The sequence below is a fragment of the Paroedura picta genome, chromosome 13 (assembly GCF_049243985.1).
Source record: "Paroedura picta isolate Pp20150507F chromosome 13, Ppicta_v3.0, whole genome shotgun sequence".
NCBI classification, from domain to species: Eukaryota; Metazoa; Chordata; class Lepidosauria; order Squamata; family Gekkonidae; genus Paroedura; species Paroedura picta.
In genome coordinates, this window is record NC_135381.1 from 21,816,341 (window position 1) to 21,835,810 (window position 19,470).

The 19,470-nt window shown below is 44.4% G+C and overlaps 1 protein-coding gene across 4 annotated transcripts in view; it reads left to right on the forward strand.

Moving 5' to 3' along the window:
* Positions 1 to 1,255: 1,255 nt before the first annotated feature.
* Positions 1,256 to 19,470, forward strand: part of FHL1 (four and a half LIM domains 1) — a 36,011-nt gene continuing 17,796 nt past the window's right edge. Inside the window, exon 1 of one of the 4 annotated variants that reach the window (XM_077307621.1) lies at positions 1,256 to 1,377. Coding sequence is in view for 2 of the 4 variants with exons in the window: in XM_077307617.1 (XP_077163732.1) it covers positions 11,651 to 11,702 (52 nt within the window). In the remaining 2 variants the exon portion in view is untranslated. Of the gene's footprint in view, positions 1,378 to 11,556; positions 11,703 to 19,470 lie in introns of those variants that run through there. The other 3 variants (XM_077307623.1, XM_077307617.1, XM_077307618.1) reach the window with 3 other exon arrangements.

The window sequence follows — 19,470 nt, forward strand, 5'->3', positions numbered from 1 at the left end:
GCTTTCTTGAGCTGCCATGGCTGGTTGCACTTTGTTTAAAATATAATGGCTCTGTCCTCGAATGCCCTTTGAAGCCAATCAATGCTAACGGCCATCCTTATGGCCAGTGAGGCCTGCCATTTGCCACAGCAGGCCCCAGCGGTCCAGGCACCTAAGCCCCCATGTAGGTGTCTCTAATGGATAAGATGGCTCTGTTGAAGTTGAAAGGAGGTACAAAAGTATTCTCAAGCAACTGAAGCTGGATTTTGATTTCTGTTGGAAGCCCATCTCAGGATCTCAGGGATGCCCTTGAAGTTGCTCTGGAAACTCCAGTTGGTCCCGAATGTGGCAGTGTGGGTCCTTACCGGGAAACAATAGAGAGCATGTATATGGTGGCTCTGATAAGCAGTTGTCAAATGATCTGAGGCTCCTTGAAGCCTGAAAAATTATTTCAGGGGCTTCTCCATGGTCTAAAGCAGGGGTAGTCAAACTGCGGCCCTCCAGATGTCCATGGACTACAATTCCCAGGAGCCCCTGCCAGCATTCGCTGGCAGGGGCTCCTGGGAATTGTAGTCCATGGACATCTGGAGGGCCGCAGTTTGACTACCCCTGGTCAATAGGTTGAAAAAGGCTGATCTGTGTATTGAACTCTGATGAAGATCTGTATGATTGAAAAGAGTTAGGCATCTCTTTTTTTCTATATTTGATTTTGGGATGGGGCCTGAGGAGGACAGGAGCTTCAGTGGGGTACGATGCCATAGAGTCCACCCTCCAAACTTTTTATCCAGGGGAACTGATCTCTGTAATCTGGAGATAAGCTTTAACTCCAGGGGATCCCCAGGTACCACCTGGAGCCTGGCATCCATTGCCAGTAGCCACTGATAGACCTTTATTCCATGAATCTGTCTAAAACCCCTTATAAATCCCCTATGCACCACACTACATCCACTGGCAGTGAACTCCATACGTGCCGAGTAAAGAGATGTCTCCTCTGTGAGTTCTGGCCCTAATATCCATCATCTTCATTGGCTGCTCCTGAGTTCTAGGTTTATGGGACAGGGAGGAAAAGTTCTATCTATAATTTTAAAAACCTCTATCAAACCCCTCTCCCCCTGTCATCAGTCTTCAGTCTTTCTGGCTGCAGAGATGCTCCAACCTTCCAGCGGTGTGCACAGGAAAGTGCTGCAACTCTACAACCTTTCAGGAAGGCTCTGTGTCCAGACGGCATGTTTGGGTGTCTCTTGGGTCAGCCTCCAAGCCCTCCTGGCCCTGCCTCCAGCTCCTGTGCTCCACCCAACTGCTGCCTTTTGCTTGCACATTCCCTTCCTTGTCTCCTGTATGCAGCAGCTGCTCCAGAATCTCTCTCCTAGGCATCGCTGGTCAGAGAATAACCAGAACGTGAGTATAGCTGTTGATTCTCCTGTAACATCTCTCCAGGGGCATCACTCCCTAAGAGCATCCCTCCAGCTGCTTAGGACCTAACCTTGTAGTCTAGAGACTTGCCTGAAAAAAAAAAAACTTTTATAGGGGGCTGTTTTCTAGCCATCCACTCCTCCTTTAATCCAAAGAGAAAATAGTTGATAACTGGAATGGGGTGGGCAGAAAGTGCTGCAAGTGCCCCTCTTTTTAACATTTTAAAGTGCCCCTCTTTTTAACATATTTCCTGTGGGATATGGCTTCAAACGTTTTTTGCTAACAAACCAACTTTCTCCTAAACGAAGAGAAGAGGCTGTAATGTGAGCTGTTTTGCTGATAGGGTTCCAAAACATTTTGAGATTCTGGGCAGTTAGGAACCTCATTAGCAACCCGAGATGCTCCGGAGTCTGTGCTCAGGACCTCAGTAATGAGGTCTTTTTGACAGGTCACCCGCACAGCCCTGGCAGTCACTGCTGATAGACTTTATCTTTTGTATGGATGCACAATTTGTTTTGATACGGTCTTGGACAAGACAGCTCTGCCTGATGGCAGAAAGTTTCACAAGCCAGCAGGGTCCTTTTCTTTTTCTGGAAAAAAAACCCCATTTAGATCTCCTAAAGCCCGAGGCTTACACGACTGCAGCTGCATTCACTGCCTAGGGAATGGGTGTCAGAGAGTGGCAAAGTGACCTGGGAAAAGAGACCTGGGAAGTCTCCAAATCTCACCTTGCCATGAACACACAACATGCAGGAGAGTAATAATACTGGCCTGCCTCACAAGACTGTTGACATAAACAGGTTGAGGAGGTTGTAAAGATAAAATGGAGAGATCGGCAAGGTATACGTGAAGCAAAAAAAAAAAAAAAAAGCTGATATAACATTTTGCAAAGCATGGTTTCTGGCCTTTGAAGTTACCATCCTTTCTTCGGAAAGGATGCTCCCCCCACCCCTCCTGTTGCATTTAAGTTGAAACTGAGTGTTTCTTTGATGTCTGTTTTTAACATATGGCTTGGATCATTTGCTCAGGAAATTTTCACTGATTAGCTAATCTTTTCTCTGCTAATGGAATGCAAGCTCTAAAAGGTTCATGGTGATCTGACAGGGTGGGGATGGGGGGGCTGAGAGATGAATTAGATCAGGGGTAGTCAAACTGCGGCCCTCCAGATGTCCATGGACTACAATTCCCATGAGCCCCTGCCAGCTGGCAGGGGCTCATGGGAATTGTAGTCCATGGACATCTGGAGGGCCGCAGTTTGACTACCCCTGAATAAGATGACTTTGTGGCTTCAGTCCTTTTGGAGGTTGCAAGGCAAGACTTGTCAAAACTGCTGCCAGATTCCCTTGGCCCTATTTTATGTACTTTGTCATGTTCATCTTTGTGTGAACTTTTAAAGTTAAAAACAGAAGTTGAAAGAAAAACAGCCTGCACTATAACTCATCAAAAATTAATAATTGTAGGTTCAATATTGGGGGGGGGGAGATGACTGACTTGTGGAACTCACTGCTGCAAGATGTGGCCAGGTGTTCAGGAGACAGGTAGGAATTGGGATGCGAGTGTCCTGCGTAGGGCAGGGGGTTGGACTAGATGACCCATGAGGTCCCTTCCAACTCTATGATTCTATGATTCTAAGATGTGGCCATAGCTACTGTCTTTTACAGTATAGCTAGCAATTACATTTGGGGTAGATATACAATAGCTATTGACCATTATAGCTACATTTTATTTTGTTGGTTTAAAACATTTTTACGTGACTTTTCCTCCCAGCTTTGAGTCCACAAGACAGCCAATGGAATCTCCGGGTGCTGTATCTGTGCCCTGCCCCTTGCTAAGAGCTAGCAGCAGAAGGGAGGTGGCCATGCCCTTTATGCTGGGCTTCTGAGCGCTAGTCAGAAGCATCTGGCAGACCACTGAGTGATGGGTTAGATGGCCCTTTCTCTGCTTAGCAACAGTCAGCAAAAACCCACGCTGTTTTCTTCTTTAGAAAATACAGGCCCATATCTATTGTGCTTTGATTCAGAGAAGATATGGATCTGTCCAACATGAAACTGAAAATATAATCAGGGTTTGTTTTAAACAAACCAACTTAACACTTAATTTTTATTTTACAAATGCTAAGGTGCAACAGTCAGATGGTGCCCCTCTTTGTTTTTAAGGGAGAATCTGGAAATAAACCAGTGCTTTCTTCACAGGCTAGGAATATGCTCAGATGGCCTAGCCACAATTTGTACAAACTACCTGAAAGCAAACAGAGTTTAGAAAACAAATACAACTTGAAAGGGTGTGCTTGTATGCATAAGAAAGGTAACTGTGGAGGAGTGTTAGCCTCTTTTGCAAAATAAAAACCCACATATCTAGTGGCATTATAAAAACTGGAAACGTTTATTTCAGTATGAGCTTTTGTGAGACATCGCTCACTCTGTGTCTCTCCCCCCCCCCCCATGGGGGTGACAGAAGAGCAGCTGCTTCTCCACTGGCCTGCATCTTAAATATGTTGGTATTTCTATTTGAAAGCTTAAGTATTAAAAGTGCTATCATTCTCATGCTGAGAACAGCTTTTTGAAAAAGCACCAGGATCTTAACATTTGATTCCACACACAAAGAAAGATGCAATGCCTCACACTTTCAGCCAAAGATTTTCCAGCACATAAATGCCAAATTCTTTAGCTTTCCCTCACTCGGTTTTCATATATCTCTAGGAAAAACAAAAAATGGATAGCCTAGGCCCATCCCCTTTTACTGATACTGCATCAGTGAGATGCAGACGGTCTCTCTTTTCTTACACATATGATCTAGAAAAAAATATTTCCAGTTGCTAGAAGCTGGTATAGGATTGTAAAGAACCAGATCTGTACAGGGCAAACATGTATATAGCCCAGGGAACTAGTTACCTCATGACATTTTGTAAAGTGGATTTGGGCAACTTCTCCTACTAAACACTTTAAGAATGGTTGATAAAGATAGTAGATTGACTGAAATAGCCAAACTTAATGTTTTAATTTTAAAAAGACAGCTCTGGTATTTATAGCTATTTGTAATCATTTTATGAATTACAATACATAAATAAATACAATAGAAATAAAAATGAAATTATGATTTGGGGACAAAGGGTCAAAATATGAAAAAGAGTGGTTTTAAATTACTTTATATAGAAGAAGAGCTGGATTTTTATGACCCATTTTTCACTACCTGAAAGAGTCCCGATGTGGTTTACAAATACTTTTCTTCTTTTCTCAACACAATAAACATCTTATGAGGTAGGTGAGGCTAAGTGAGCTCAAAGAGAACTGCTCTGTGTATTTTCAATTTATTACTTTAGTGAACAAATTGTTTTTTTTGGGGGGAGGGGGACTATTTTGGCAGTATCCACCCACATAACATTAAAATGGCAGCTGAGTCACAGGGACCTCTTCAAACTGCTGAGTTGAAGAATCATTTGCGATTGATCCAGTTGGAGGACAGAGCACAACTGGCTTTTAAAAACTAACAACAACCAATGTGTAGAATCAAATCAGAGAACCAAATTTACAAGGAAGGGAAGGAAATTAGCCTTACTATGCAGCTGCACTAGGGCATCATTTCATCCCGCAATTTGGGGCATCAATTTCCCCTCTCAATTTAGTGGCACAAGACTAAAAAAGTCTCCAGAGCTTCTTGCAGCCCTGTGCAAAATGTGGTGGAGTTGTGCATGCACACACGCGTGAGCGCACGTATACACACACACACGTGGCCAACACTTGGCATACCATTATCAGTGTGTTCTCCTATGCATTCTGTACTTTCAGTATGTTCCCCCATACTATGAGACTGTGTAACTCAGTGGCTGATAACAAAGCAGAGACTTCCCTAACTACTGTCCAATATGGGAACCAGGGCTTGTCAGTTTCAAAAAAGTGTTGTCAGTTTCAACTTTGAGTTCTCTCCTTTGCCTGCAATTTCTTTCTGTTTCGTTTCATTCAAGGAACTAAAGTGCATGTGCAAAACCTGAACCATGAGGATTCAAATGGAAGGAACTTGCTGGGACACTAGCGTGCAGCATCAATAAGAAAGGGTGCTCCATGCTGAATTCATGCTCCATGCTGAATTAGAAAACTGTTTTAAAATTTTAGCTGTGGAATAAATACATCATAAGAAAAAGAACGGTGTGTAAAGTGGGCATGGAAGCTCGCCAGCCTTTTCAGCCCTGACCCCAGCCTGGTAGACTGCTCTGCGTAATGAGATCAGGGCCCTGAGGAGCCTTAGACAGTTCCGCAGGGCCCGCAAGACAGAGCTGTTCTGCCAGGCCTATGGTTGAAGCTCTCCATCTGTTACTCTCTCCCTCCATCGCAGCAGGGGCGGCTCTCTCTGTGTCTCTCTCTCTGTGCCAGCAGGAGCCATAGCAGGTAATGAGGGCTCGTTCTTAGGAGGGAAGCAGGGCTGGTCAGCAGCTTAGAGCAGCTCTCTCTGTCTCTCTCACTGCCTCCCTTGCAGCAGGAGCGATAGGAGGGAGTTGGCAACCCTATTATGCATCATGATAGAATGTGCCTCTGCAGCAAATTTCAAGATTTTTGGTTATTTCCCATTTATATTTCTCCTTCCCCAAACCTCTTTTTTTGCAAGCAGTCCAGAGATGCAGAAATGTCTCCCTCCCCTTTCCATTGAGTGCATCATCCGACTGCTGACTATCTATAAGCCTTTGTGTTGCTTCTGGGCTATGAGGTTGTGTTATTTTGCTCTCTGGACAATTGCCAACAAACCTTGCTGCCCAGTTGGGGCCCAACCTGGCTCCAAAACACCAGGCCCTACAGACACACACTGCTGTCTCCAAGGTGGCGATGCTGTAATGTGCTGGTCCTGAAGGGCCTGCCCTGCTGTGTGCTGGCTTCCCGCCCTGCCTTTGTATCTGGAACATTTGTATTTGCTTGCTTCCAAAACCTCTTGTTGTCCGTGGTTTACTGGCAAACGTTTCCCAAAATACAGGTTCCTTGCAGTTGAAGAGCGACTGGTAGCAGAGGGTGAGGTGAGAGAAAAGGTTACTTTCCAAAACTGACTGTGTGGGAAATATTCTGAAAGTTGGCACCCTTCTTGTTGGCTGCTCCCTCCCTCCCTCCCTCCTCCCCAGCCCTTTTGTTCTGCCAGCTCTGGCCCTTATCAGCTGTCTCTCTTGCTCACCAAGATGTGTGCCAAACATAGTGTCCCTGACTTCTCCACACTTATGCAGGCCTTCCTTCAACAGCAGCAGCCTGTCTACAGAAATGCAGTGGATAAAGCTCTGGCCCATAGGAGGACACCTGGCTTGGGGCCTACCAATAGGTTTACTGATCTCCAGGTAGGCCTTGGAGTTCTGCAATTAAACCTGATTTTGAGGTTCAGAGCTCTTTTCAGTATTGTTAGTTGAATTCACAATTAAGAACAAATAAGGAATAAACAACCAACTTCAGCCTCCTGTGGACTTCAGACTACAGAGATAATTTCCCCTGGAGCAGCTGTTGAGAGTCGATTCTACCACATCGCTAAAGTGCTGAGCTCCCTCCTCTCCTAAAAATTCACCCCCCTCCATACTACTCCCAAATCTCAAGGCATTACCCAAGCTGGAGTGGGCAAATCTACCTGCCAACCTTTCATAATCTCATGGCAGGCTTCTGTGATTGGGCCTGCCTCCTGTGGCCACCATTTTGCAGTTGGTTCCCCCTTCTATCATGGCCCTTTTTCTCAAAACTTCACATGGGTCCAGAGGCTCAATAAGGTGGGTTATCTGCGATTTAAAATATGTAAAGAAAAACATCCATGTGGTAGCCATGTTGGTCTGAAGTGGCAGGACAATGTTTGAATCCAGTGGCACCTTTAAGACCAGTAAAGTTTAATTATAGGTAGAAGCTTTTGTGTGCAGAATCAGACCCGTGTCTGAAGAAATGTGCATGTACATGGAAGCATGCACTCTGAATAAAACTGTGTTGGTCTTAAACTGGACACAAACTTTGTAAAGAAAAACAAACATCTATGTCCAGATTGCCCACCTTGAGCCAACCTGAAAGGTCGAGCTATAAAAATAAAGTTATTGTTATAATATTATTATTAATTTGTAGCCCAGCAGGTCCTGACTATAGTATAGGAATGTAGCAAACTGACTGAAGCTGAAAACAGAACTGTCGTAAACCAAAAGCTAATATGCAGTGAACCACAACAGAGCACCATTAGAGCTTGTTTTCAGAGGTTGCTCCCTTCCTTCACCTCCCCTCCTGTATCCCATCCCTGATGCATGAAGCTAGGCCTTTTGATTTCTTAGCCATGGCTTGCAATGCTCTTCTTTGGTTTCCTAGCCTTGGCTTGTGGTGCAGTGACATCTTTTCTTGATGTCAAAAGAGGCAAAGAAAAATCCCATTCTAAACAAATGAGTCATATTTTTTTTTAATAAGTATTTTGGTGACTGGGGCGACTGCCAAGTACTAATGTAAACCATAAATCCGTCTCTTGTACAGCGCACAACCCAGCACATGTAAAGAGAGCCCCAGATAATGAGAAAGACAATATGGTGCCAGCCAGGGAAAGCAACACCATCCAGACAGTCCTGGAAGTATGCAAGCTATTGACCTGGATTCTTTTTGTCTGTGTATGTTAGGGGTTTGGAAAACATCAAGAGGTCTCTGCTATTATTGTGGCTTACTTTTAATGCAACAGCTGGCAAGGCCCGATGCCCTTCCTATTCCTCCCTGCCTGAAGATTGTTTTGACATAAAATAAAGCAAAAACTTTGGCCAACAAAGGATTTTCTTAGTCACTCAAACAAGGCTGTTAACAGAAGAGTAAATTAAGTCAAATCAAATAAATATGAGGTAAAAAAAGGACTATCCACTTTCAAAATCTCCCATGACATTGGATGGCCACAATGGCTCTGGATAGATTATTTTACTGGGTAGAGAGGATGAGTGGAGAATCACATGCACTATGTTGAGATCCTTGGAGGAAGGACAGATTAACAATAGAATACATAAACAGAGAGGGAAAGGCCACTGGCCAAACAGATTCCACTATGACCCCTCACAGAGCCACTTCCTAGACAATTTCAGAGAGTGGTTAGAGGGACAAGCAGTTTGAAAAATGTGCTTGGCTGGGCTGTGGTAGAAAAATGTGCCCTTTGTGAATTTACCTCTAGTCAGTGCCAAGTTGAAGTTGATGTAACCCGTCACTGACCCACAGCATCTAGACTGGAAACCGCCCAAAACAGTCACATTTCTCACACCATGGTTGAGTATCTGACTAAGTTTGAACGAAACTGTTATTAAGAGCAGACTTGTGAAAAATATATTCTAGGAGTGCAAAATATGATGGATCGTCTGTTAAAGGGGGGGAAAGCTGGGACTGGGGGAGGGCAACGTGCTCAATAAATATTGAGAATGTTTTCCAAATACTTCCCCCATCGCATAATTCCTTGCTGGTTTATGGAGTTGGCCTCCTTCCACATGAGTGTTTGCTCTGTCCTTCCTCTCCAGCTATAGCATCCACGTTGGAAGCATCCACATTTTTGGAACTTCCATATTTGTTCTCCATTAATTGCATCTCCTTCTGTGGTTCCTCCTGTTTTGTTCTGATGTTTGCCACATGTGCTTTGCTTCAATCTGTCAGAAAAATCGTAGCCAAAGCAGATTTTTCTACTGTGTGTGTGTTTGTGTGTGTGTGGGGGGGCAGATTAGGGAATTTCTCCACCCACATTGGCATCATTTCCTTTTGAATCTCTTTGCACTTGCCATTTACCCCACTGCCAACCCTGGCTTCCTGTTGTCTTTTTAAAAAACAGTAATTGCTAGATTATTATAGCTACTAGGGGCAAACCCCATTGTATCCAAGAAGACAATGGGTGCTAGAGCTTGGAAGTGGGAAGAGGAAGAGTTGTCCAGTCTGTAAGAGTATGGGGTTGAATGTGTGTATTGTGTGGTGGCATGGTGACAAATGAGGGTGTGGGTGTGGAGAGAACCTGTGGTTTGGAATGTTCGTTGAGTGTGGGAGAGGACTGACCTTTGGGAATTGTGGCATAGTGGTTACAGATGAGCTTTCCAGAGCCATGTCTTCAGATATGTGAAGGGAAAATCAGGCTAGATACTCTTCTTAGGGGGAAGATCACATGGCAACCAGTTCATCCCAGTTCTGTGTTCAACCTCATTTCCCTTCTTGTGTGAATTAGGCCACAGACACTGAAATTTCCCCCTGCCCTAATCTACACGGGGTAGTCATGGTACACAGGTGTCCGCCCTGCTCCTTCTGTCTCCATTTTTTTTTTACTGTTGATAAAATGTTATGTGCCCACATGCTTCTTTCATGGTCACTCCTTAGAAGAAGAGCTGGATTTTTGTACCCTGCTGTTTACCACCAAAAGAAGTCTCAAAGCGGTTTAAAGGTAAAGGTAAAGGTATCCCCTGTGCAAGCACCGAGTCATGTCTGACCCTTGGGGTGACGCCCTCTAGCGTTTTCATGGCAGACTCAATACGGGGTGGTTTGCCAGTGCCTTCCCCAGTCATTACCGTTTACCCCCCAGCAAGCTGGGTACTCATTTTACCGACCTCGGAAGGATGGAAGGCTGAGTCAACCTTGAGCCGGCTGCTGGGATCGAACTCCCAACCTCATGGGCAGACAGCTCCAGACAGCATATCGCTGCCTTACCACTCTGCGCCACAAGAGGCTCTCAAAGCGGTTTACAAACACCTTTTCCCTTCGTCTCCCCACAGTAGACAATCTGTGAGGGATGTGGGGCTGTGAGAGGTCTGAGAGAACTGGGAATGGCCCACAAGCCTCAGGCATCTCAAAGCAGTTTCCAACTGTCTTCCCTTCCTCTCCCCATAGCAGACTCCTCATGAGAGAGGTGGGGTAGAGAGCCTCATGTGGAAGCTGGCAACCCTAAGAGGAGGTCTCTCTGTGATGGCCAAATAGCCAAATTAGGGTTCTCTTGCCCATCCCCAATGAATCACAAAGAGAGAAAAACCTTTTTTGTATTTTTATTGCAGAAGAAATATAGACACAGAGGGTTCCCAAATCTGTGCGAAGAACAATACAGTTACATGAGACTTTATAACATCCCATTGGAGGCGGGGAAAGATGATGCCCTTTTGTGTCAAACCAATAATCTGGGGTCCCCACCCCCTTTGCACATCCCATGGGACCACCCTGATGTATCCATGCCAGCTCCCCGAAAAGGTCACAAAAGGCAACTTTCGTCCCTTCCCCCTTCCCCTGCCCGCTCCAATGGTTAATATAAACAATTATAGATTCTCCCTCTGGCCTTGATAACAGGTCAAGCTGACATATCAGCATTGGCAATATTTCAAGACACAGCCAAGTACAAGCTGGGTCTTTTGATTACAAAACAGTTTGGGATGCCAAGATTCTCTTTACAGAACCAAAAGTTAAAAGGATCTCACCCTTCACCCCATCATCTGTGCACAGCAGTCTTGACCTTAGTCAGGTTTATACACACCTAGGTAGTGTGGAATTCCAGAATATTCCAGAATCTGGCAACCTTACCTCCTCTCTGCAATGTTTTCTTGACCTGAAATAGGTCAGGGGGTGCTAGGTAGCTACGGGGGCATCACACACAGGGATTAGATTTAGGGATCAGATTTAGTCTTCTCCAGACATTTCAGACCTTTTAATCTATAACCAATATGCTTCAGCAGACACTAGTAGCAGAACAAAGTTCCATGAAGCAGCACGGTGAATGCTCTTAGTGGTGATCACTCCATGGCTCATGGAGAATAAAATTTGTGGTTACCATCAACCAAAAGAACTAAATTTACTTCTATCCAATGACATGAGGTCTGTACCTTGGAGAAACTTGCATCCTACCTATTGTTCTGGTGATGGCTGTTTCAAGGTGGGAATCACCTGCCAATCACAAGCCCACCAGACAAAGGCCTTGCCCCTCTCACCTGAAACATGGGACAGGTTTTACACTGTGGAATAGTGCTCACAAGGGCCACAGGTGGATCCGGAGCCAATGAGTATCACTGGTTGACTTATGATACTATGTTTTGAGCCTCCCAAGTCCCCTGTTGATAGGTTCTTCATTCATCAAGAGGCAAAAAATCTGGAAATTCCAGAAAACCTCAATTTGCTTCCTCCGTTGCCATTTATATTGCTCTCTGTTACCTGTTCTGTGTATGGAATTCAGACAATGGTTGCTAGGAAACCACCCAATGCTTCCTAGGTGCTTTGTTTCTGAGCAAAGGTACCATCTGCTGATGAGAACATCTCAGGGAGAAGCTTACGGCTGAAGAGTTCAGGTTGCCCATATGGAGAGTAATGATGATGATGCTGACCCAAGTGGAGCACCTAATGATGAAGGTAACTTCCTGAGAACCAACCACAAACAAGGACCTGGAATAGAAAACGACAATGGGTTTCCCAATCCTAATGGTCTTAATGTGCCCTCCAAAATTCCATGGATGCTTATTAATTATTTCCCCCTAGATAATAGGTATATGTGTTTTCTCTGCTGCTTAGAGATTCTGTCTGCAATTAATACAGTGGCTTCTCTCCCGTACATGTCTAAAGTACTATAAAAGGGAAGAGTTGTAGAGAGGCTGTCCATTGGCACACTGAGGTTGGAGTGCACGTTCATCATTGGGCAAAATGACACAAAGTGGGCATAGAGAACTTTTAAAAGGTCTTTGCTTCTGGCTTGCAGCCCAGGTTTTCACTTCTGCCTGTGTATCAAGCTAGCCAAAGGATCTGTTTAAAAATAAGATGTGATTCTCTGCTATGTGCAACTTTACAAATACAGATGAGTGACATTTCCATGTATTTCCCATGAGGGAGGATTTAAAAGGAGCTTTTCTGGATCTGGGGGTCCTGGTGCTCTATAATCTGCTCTTAAAACGTGTGCCAACAAACAGGGGGCACATGCCATGGTGTGAGTGAGGAACGAGCAATTAAGAAGTCACCCCCTCCCCCAATCCTGCTAAATTTGGCATGAGATGAGAATATTCTCACCTTGTTCTAGCATAACCAACTGTAGGGCTCCAGAGTTCTCCTGCAATTAAAATTGATCTCCTGGCTACAGAGATCATTCCAATGGAGGTAGGGTTGCCATTCCTGGCTTGGGAAATAGCGGGAGACTTTTGGGGTGAAGCCATGAGTGGGTGGGATTTGGGGTGGGGGAGGATCGCAGTGGAGTATAATGCTATGGAGTCCATCCTTCAAAACATTTTCTCCAGGGCAACTGAGCTATAAAACCAGAGGATCCCCAGGTCCTACCTGGAATCTGACATCCCTACCTGCAGAACATATCAACTTTGGAGGGTGGACTATAGGTTATTCTGCTTGCCCTGAGCTGCACCAGGCTAGCATTGTAGCACCGCTGCCCTGACTGAGGTTCAGAGCGTGAACAAGAAGCCCTGAATCTGAGAACTACAATACCGGAAGAGGATATTTGCCCTGTCCTCTGTGTGGGAACACTGGGGAAACGGGGTTGAGGAATGTGCTATAAATTGCTAGGGGATCAAATTGCTAGGGGATTCCTTTAGTTCCTCCCTTCATTTCATAAAAGTGAAAAAAAAAATTCAGCCCCCACCTGGAGGTTGGCAACCATAAGCTTTTGTGGGTCACCACTCAGTTTGTCCAACAGAAAGTGAATTTTGATGTATGGAAGTTTATACCCTGGAAAAATGTGTTGGCCTTTAAAGTGTTACTGGGCAATAAGAAATATTGTTCTTTCTTATACTAACCCTGCTACCCAGCTGAAACTACTCCTAGTCTTGCTTGCTTATTTTGTTAATACCATAGATTTTGGGTTTTGTTGTACTAAACTGAATCTAGACAGCTGTTGCTTACAAAACCTGCTTCCTGAGCTCTTCAGACATTTTATTTTAGAGCCATAGCGCATGAGTTTCGGTGACCCTATAAGGTGTATGAGAATTATTTTATTTCAATCTCATTTTTATGTATCAACTATTTCCCCACAAAACTGGTGCTTAAAGCATTATGGTGTGGGGAATCAGTTCTCTGTCGTGACAGCACCGAATCTGGCCAGACTAACATCTGATCTGTGTGCGCATACTTCTGTGTGCGCTTACCATCCAAACCCCATGGAAACTGAAATGCTGGCTGCCTGGCCAAGGGATTAGGGTGCTTCTTCAGGCTGGAATGAACTATTTGCCTGGCCTTCTAGGTGGATCAAAGCCTGGCAACTTATTTTAGAACATAGGTTGGCTCAGGTTTCACATTAGACATGTTAGACTCATCCGGAATATTCACAGGGTAACCTTTGCACTTAATCCTCCAGAGAGCCGTGTCGATCAGGGCTTTTGAAAAGCTTTGTTGAAAAGCCTTTATCGAGAGGGACAAACATGTGCTGTGACAATTGCCCAGACCATCCCCAAAATACCCCTAATGGCCAATCATGGGTTATTGATGGGAAGGGAGTCTTGGAGAGAGGACATCATCCGGATGGCAGGACATTGTTCAGAACTTTGATACCCACATGAAGGGCTTTATCTTGAAGGGTGCCAACAATTGTTGCCTCTTTGTGTATTGTGGGACCCATAAACTGAGATGTCCAGTAGACCAGATTGGACTTTAGAATTGGGGTGAGATTTAGTAACTCCATGTCTTCAGTTACCACCCAGAAAACGGGATTTCTTCATTGTTTGCAGCCTTATTATGAGTATATATATTAAAACAAAATATATAAACTTCTGTGCCTTATCTTTTATCCTCTGAATTGTTTTCAGATTAATACTGGTTTTGTTTTCTTTCCTTGTTAATATGTCATACTGATTCGATGTTGCATGGCGTTCCATAAGTATTCTTCTAGTTTCCTTTATCTTGTTCACATTATATTGGAGTTACATTATACGAGGAGTGCGGGGGCCACTGCCATGGGGGACCCCCTTTCAGAGCCCCCTCTTATGAGTGGGCTTTGAAGCCTAGTCATGTTATAATTTCACTTTCTTGTCCTTGCAGTTGTCCTACGGTATCCCAACTCTTTTTCTTACTTGAAATATAACTAAAGAACCCTTATTTTCTATGTTTAGCATTTCTTGCTAGCCTAATCTCATATTGAGCTTTAGCTTTTCTTACACTCTTCCTACAATTACTGGTTATTTGTTTATACTCATCCTTGGTAATAAGGCCTTCCTTCCATTTCCTAAATGACTCTTTTTTATTCCTCATTTGACAACTGCTTATGGAGCCACCTTGGCTTAGATTTTATGAAAACTTTCCTTGTAGGGAACAACTCAAATCACAGGAGCTCCATTGCATCTGGAAGCAACATTTAGTTGGCTAGTGAGGTTCAGTTATACTTTTTTGTGCAAGAAAGTCAAGCCTCTCATTGACTGTTTATGCACTGGGGACTTCACTGCCCCAGCTCCTGTGCAGGAGGGGTGGATGAGGTGCACCAGGCCAAATGTTCCCCCATGTGGATGCATGAAGAGGTGAGGCCACCTGCCACGACTAAATCTCCAGCCTGCAGCCTGGTATGAAACCACCAGTGCGTAAACGGTCATTGTGGAGCATGAATTTGGAATGTTGAAGTTTTGGACATCCTTGTCTACTGCTGTCTCCTGTTCTGTAAATTGGCGTATGAACCCCGCCTCTAATGGGAAGTTATAAAGTCTCATGACCAACACAGGGACTCCAGATTCTTTGGTATCCATGCCATCTGTTCTGCTTTGTGATTACTGCAACCTGCTTCAGTGCTCTTTCTCCTTGGCTTTTGCTGACTCCACCTGCTACTGAAACTCTCAGTAGGCGCTGATAGGCACTTGGCAAAGAGATTTCAGTGGAGAGAAGACAAACGAGGGCAATAAATCAACAGCATCTTGAAATGTCCCCCTCCCAAACGTTGTCCTTTCCTTGTCCCAGCCTTTTCCTTCTATTTTGATCTTCTCTTGATTTAGGTCAACGCAGCAAAGTGAGCAGATGTGGAAAGAGAACACCCGTGGGGAAAAGCTAAGAGTGAAAGCATTTCCAATGTATTTGGGTGGAGGTGGTTTTTTCCTTGTCTTTTTATCTTTAATCCATTTTCGCTGTGATAATTGCCAACAACAAGATGCAGGCTAGAGTCCTAAGCATGTTTTCCTGGGAGTAAGCTGTTTTGAATAAAGTGATACTACCTGACTAGGTTTACTTTTCCAGTCACCTGCCCAGGTAGCTTTGACCCTGAAAGTTTAGCATACAGTTTGGTGTTTTGGCTCCCATTCTGTAGCAGATCAGAATTAGATCCGCTATTCTTGATGGATGAAATAATCAACTAATAACTGTGTGAAATTGACTAATTTCCCACTGGGATTTAATGTCAGTGATTATTTTAAATTATTTATATTAATTAACAGGGTTAGGATGAAAATAATCCCAACTCCAAATACAGAAACCAGAATTAGCACACACTGAACACCACCCATGATAAACACTATTCATATAGGTAATCTGCCAAAGGTTATTCCTGCACTGGTCACTATACTTTTAAAGCCTTGTCCAAAACTCTCATCCCCCATAAAACCCAAGATGAAAAGAATGCTGTTCATTATTTCTTTAAACTACTTTGAGGCCACATTCTCTGCCACAAAAATGAAAACAACAGAAAGTTGTATATATGATTGACCCAAGTTTTCCACCTCTTGAATCCATTTTTATGTTAAAATATACAAATTCTAGGCTGTGCTCCAGTTCCAATGTGACCTTACATGAGAACTCTGTGTCCTTTACATGGACTGTTTATGCACTGGAGGTTTCATGCTGGGCTGCAGGCTGGTGTTTGTCGTGGCAGGTTGCCCCACCTCTTCCTGCACCCACACAGGGGAGCATTTGGCCCAGTGCACCTCATCCGCCGCCTATTTGTGCTCCTGCACAGGAGTTGGGGCAGTGAAGTCCCCAGTGCATAAACAGTCATGGTGCTCATTTCCATATATTGAGGATTTAGCCTTTTGTCATTACTGTATCTGCACACTAGTCTGGGGCTTGAAGATCCCCCAGAATTACAATTGATCTCCACACAGCAGAGATTAGCTTCTTTTGAGAAAATGGTTGCTTTGAAGTGTAGTGTAGTCTCTATAGAATAATATATCCTCAGTGATCTCACTCTCCTCCCAAATTCCGCCCTCCTTGGGCACTGTCCCCAAATCACCAAGGCATTTTCAACCCCAGAGTTGGCACCCCTACTGCATACACACTGGCCATTTAATAGGCCTGCCATCTGGGGAAGGAATTTAGATGTAGATTTAACAAGAAACACGATCCCAAAGCATAGATATGGTGCCTTCCTTGCTCTCTCTGTTTGCCTTTTCCAGCTTCTCAGTTTGGTGATAGTGACTAATAGGCCATCCCTCTCCGGGCCCTTTTAAAGCTGCTGCTTCTCTAATGCTGAGTGATGGAAAGAAATGTGAGAAGACTACAGTCTGCTCTGAGCTTTCTTTCCTTTTTATAGCAAGATTGTATAGGTCAAGAAAAGACAGGCTACTACTCCATCCTTTAAAGCCTGAGCTTCTCAGAGGAGATAGGATGAAAAGGAAGATAGATGAAGAGGGTACACCCAAGGAACAGCGATTGTGTGGCTATTTGTTTATAAGAAGAAGAAGAGTTGGTTCTTATATGCCGCTTTTCCCTACCCGAAGGAGGCTCAAAGCGGCTTACAGTCGCCTTCCCATTCCTTATGTAAGTAGAAGAGGTAGATGTTGCTTCCAAACCACTCAGTACAATGAGGTTGTAAAACCATGACTTAAGAACTGCAAAATGAAAACAAGAGTGCATACAAATAATATACCATGATGTTCATCAGTTCACAATGATAATCATAAAGAAGTCCTTAGGCTAAGAGCAGACCATAATTAAAAAGGGAAAAAGAAGACGAAGTCCCTCTGTTAAAAACCTAACTTAAAAACATTTTTGGACTGGTACCTAAAGAAGAGTAGAGAACGCACCAGGTAAGCCACAGTGGGGAGGGCAGATTAGAGGTGAGGTGCCACCACTGAAAAAAGTCCTCTCCCCAATTGCCACCTGCCTCACCTTTGCAGGTGGTTGGGGAAGGGAGCATGGCTTGAGGGGAGGATATTAACAAGTGGGCTAGACTGCATGGCTTGAAAATGAACTAGAGGACAAAATGTATTGTAAAGGGTCTGTTTAATGGCTGAAACCTTTCCATTAGCGAATTAATTGAGAAAAACAGTTAATTTTGCTATGAGGAAGTTTCACATGGGTCTGTCAGCGAGAAGACCAGTTGTGGCACACAAGCTTTTGCGAAAGGCAGCTGGATCATCCGCCGTATATCTTTTCCTGAAATGTGCAGCAGCAGGAGAGTACTGAGTTTGTCCAAGGGCACCCTCTCGATCCAGGGCTCATGAGGCCTCAGATCACCCCACAGGAACAGAGCCGGGATCCTCAAACATTCCTATGGTATATGTGTGGCAAATATTTCAGTAGAACAGTTTGTTCTCCACTCTGATATTTTTGTGTGGTGGTTTAATCTCACGGGATGGAGCCCGTGCCCAGTATTTCAGTTTGTTTGTTAACAGTACATGAGTTCTGAAGTCAGTCGGTCCCATTCCAGCGTGGTGTAGTGGTTAAAAGCAGGGGTAGTCAACCTGTGGTCCTCCAGATGTCCATGGACTACAATTCCCATGAGCCCCTGCCAGCGGTTGCTGGCAGGGGCTCATGGGAATTGTAGTCCATGGACATCTGGAGGACCACAGGTTGACTATCCCTGGGTTAAAGGATGGCAGCCTCTAATCTAGAGAGCCAGGTTTGATTCCCCACTCCTCCACATGCAGCCTTCTGGGTCACCTTGGGCCAGTCACAGTTCTCAGAGGGCTGTTCTTGCAGAGCAGTTCACTTAGCAGTCTCTTAGCTCCACCTGCGTCACAGGGTGTCTGTTGTGGGGAGAGGAAGGGGAAGGTATTTGAAAGCCACCTCAAGACTCCTTTGGGTAGTGAGAAGCAGGGTATATAAAAAAAAGCTCTTCTTATTTTATCTTCTTTGCTAACAAATGGATGAAGAAGAAGAAGAAGAAGAGTTGGTTCTTATATGCCGCTTTTCCCTACCCGAAGGAGGCTCAAAGCGGCTTACAGTTGCCTTCCCATTCCTCTGTTGTTTGGATGTTGTTTGGACCAGCCCATCTCTGCTGCGTGAACCTCATAGAAGGGACCTGAGTCAGGATCTTATTCTGGGTTTGCCTGCAAAAGGAAAAACACAATTCCCTGGGTTTGCCATGCACAAGGACTGGAATGGAGCTCAGTAGTAAAGCATTGCTTTGCATGTAGTAGTCTCTGATGCCTCCATGATAAAAAGGATGAAGTGAAGAGGAAGACCTTGACCTGAGACTAGACTCTGGAGAACTATTGTCAGTCAGAGTAGAGCATACTGCCTCAGTATACAGCAGCTTCATGTGTTTTGGGGGCAAAAATGTAGGAGTTCCTCATCAGATGAGATGCTGAAAGGTCGTTTTAAAAGCCATGAGACTCAGCCCTTGGGCAGTGCATAGAACCAGGTGCCAGCAGTGTGTAGAGAAAAGGAGGGTCCTTTTGTGATTACCCTAACAGACTTTTTGGGTGATGAATTGTCTCCATATTTTGCAGTTTCTCAACTAAGACTGGCATGGGTCAAATAAAAGGACTTTTACTTCACTTCATAAACTAGCCAACCTACTTAGGAAAATTCTCTCCCCCTTACCCATGTAAGGGGATCTTTTTTGCTGCCGCCATGTTGTGATGGATTTTAAGTCTTTTAATGGGGGTTTTAATGGGGTTTTTAAGACATTGTGACCCGCCACGAGCCGCTTAGGGAGCGGCGGGAAATAAATAGAAAAACAAACAAACAAAGTTTGTTTTAAGTATTTGAAAGGTTGTCACTTGGAGGAGGGCAGGATGCTGTTTCTGTTGGCTGCAGAGGAGAGGACACACAGTAATGGGTTTAAACTTCAAGTACAACGATATAGGCTAGATATCAGGAAAAAAATTTTCACAGAGTAGTTCAGCAGTGGAATAGGCTGCCTAAGGAGGTGGTGAGCTCCCCCTCACTGGCAGTCTTCAAGCAAAGGTTGGATACACACTTTTCTTGGATGCTTTGGGCTGATCCTGCATTGAGCAGGGGGTTGGACTAGATGGCCTGTATGGCCCCT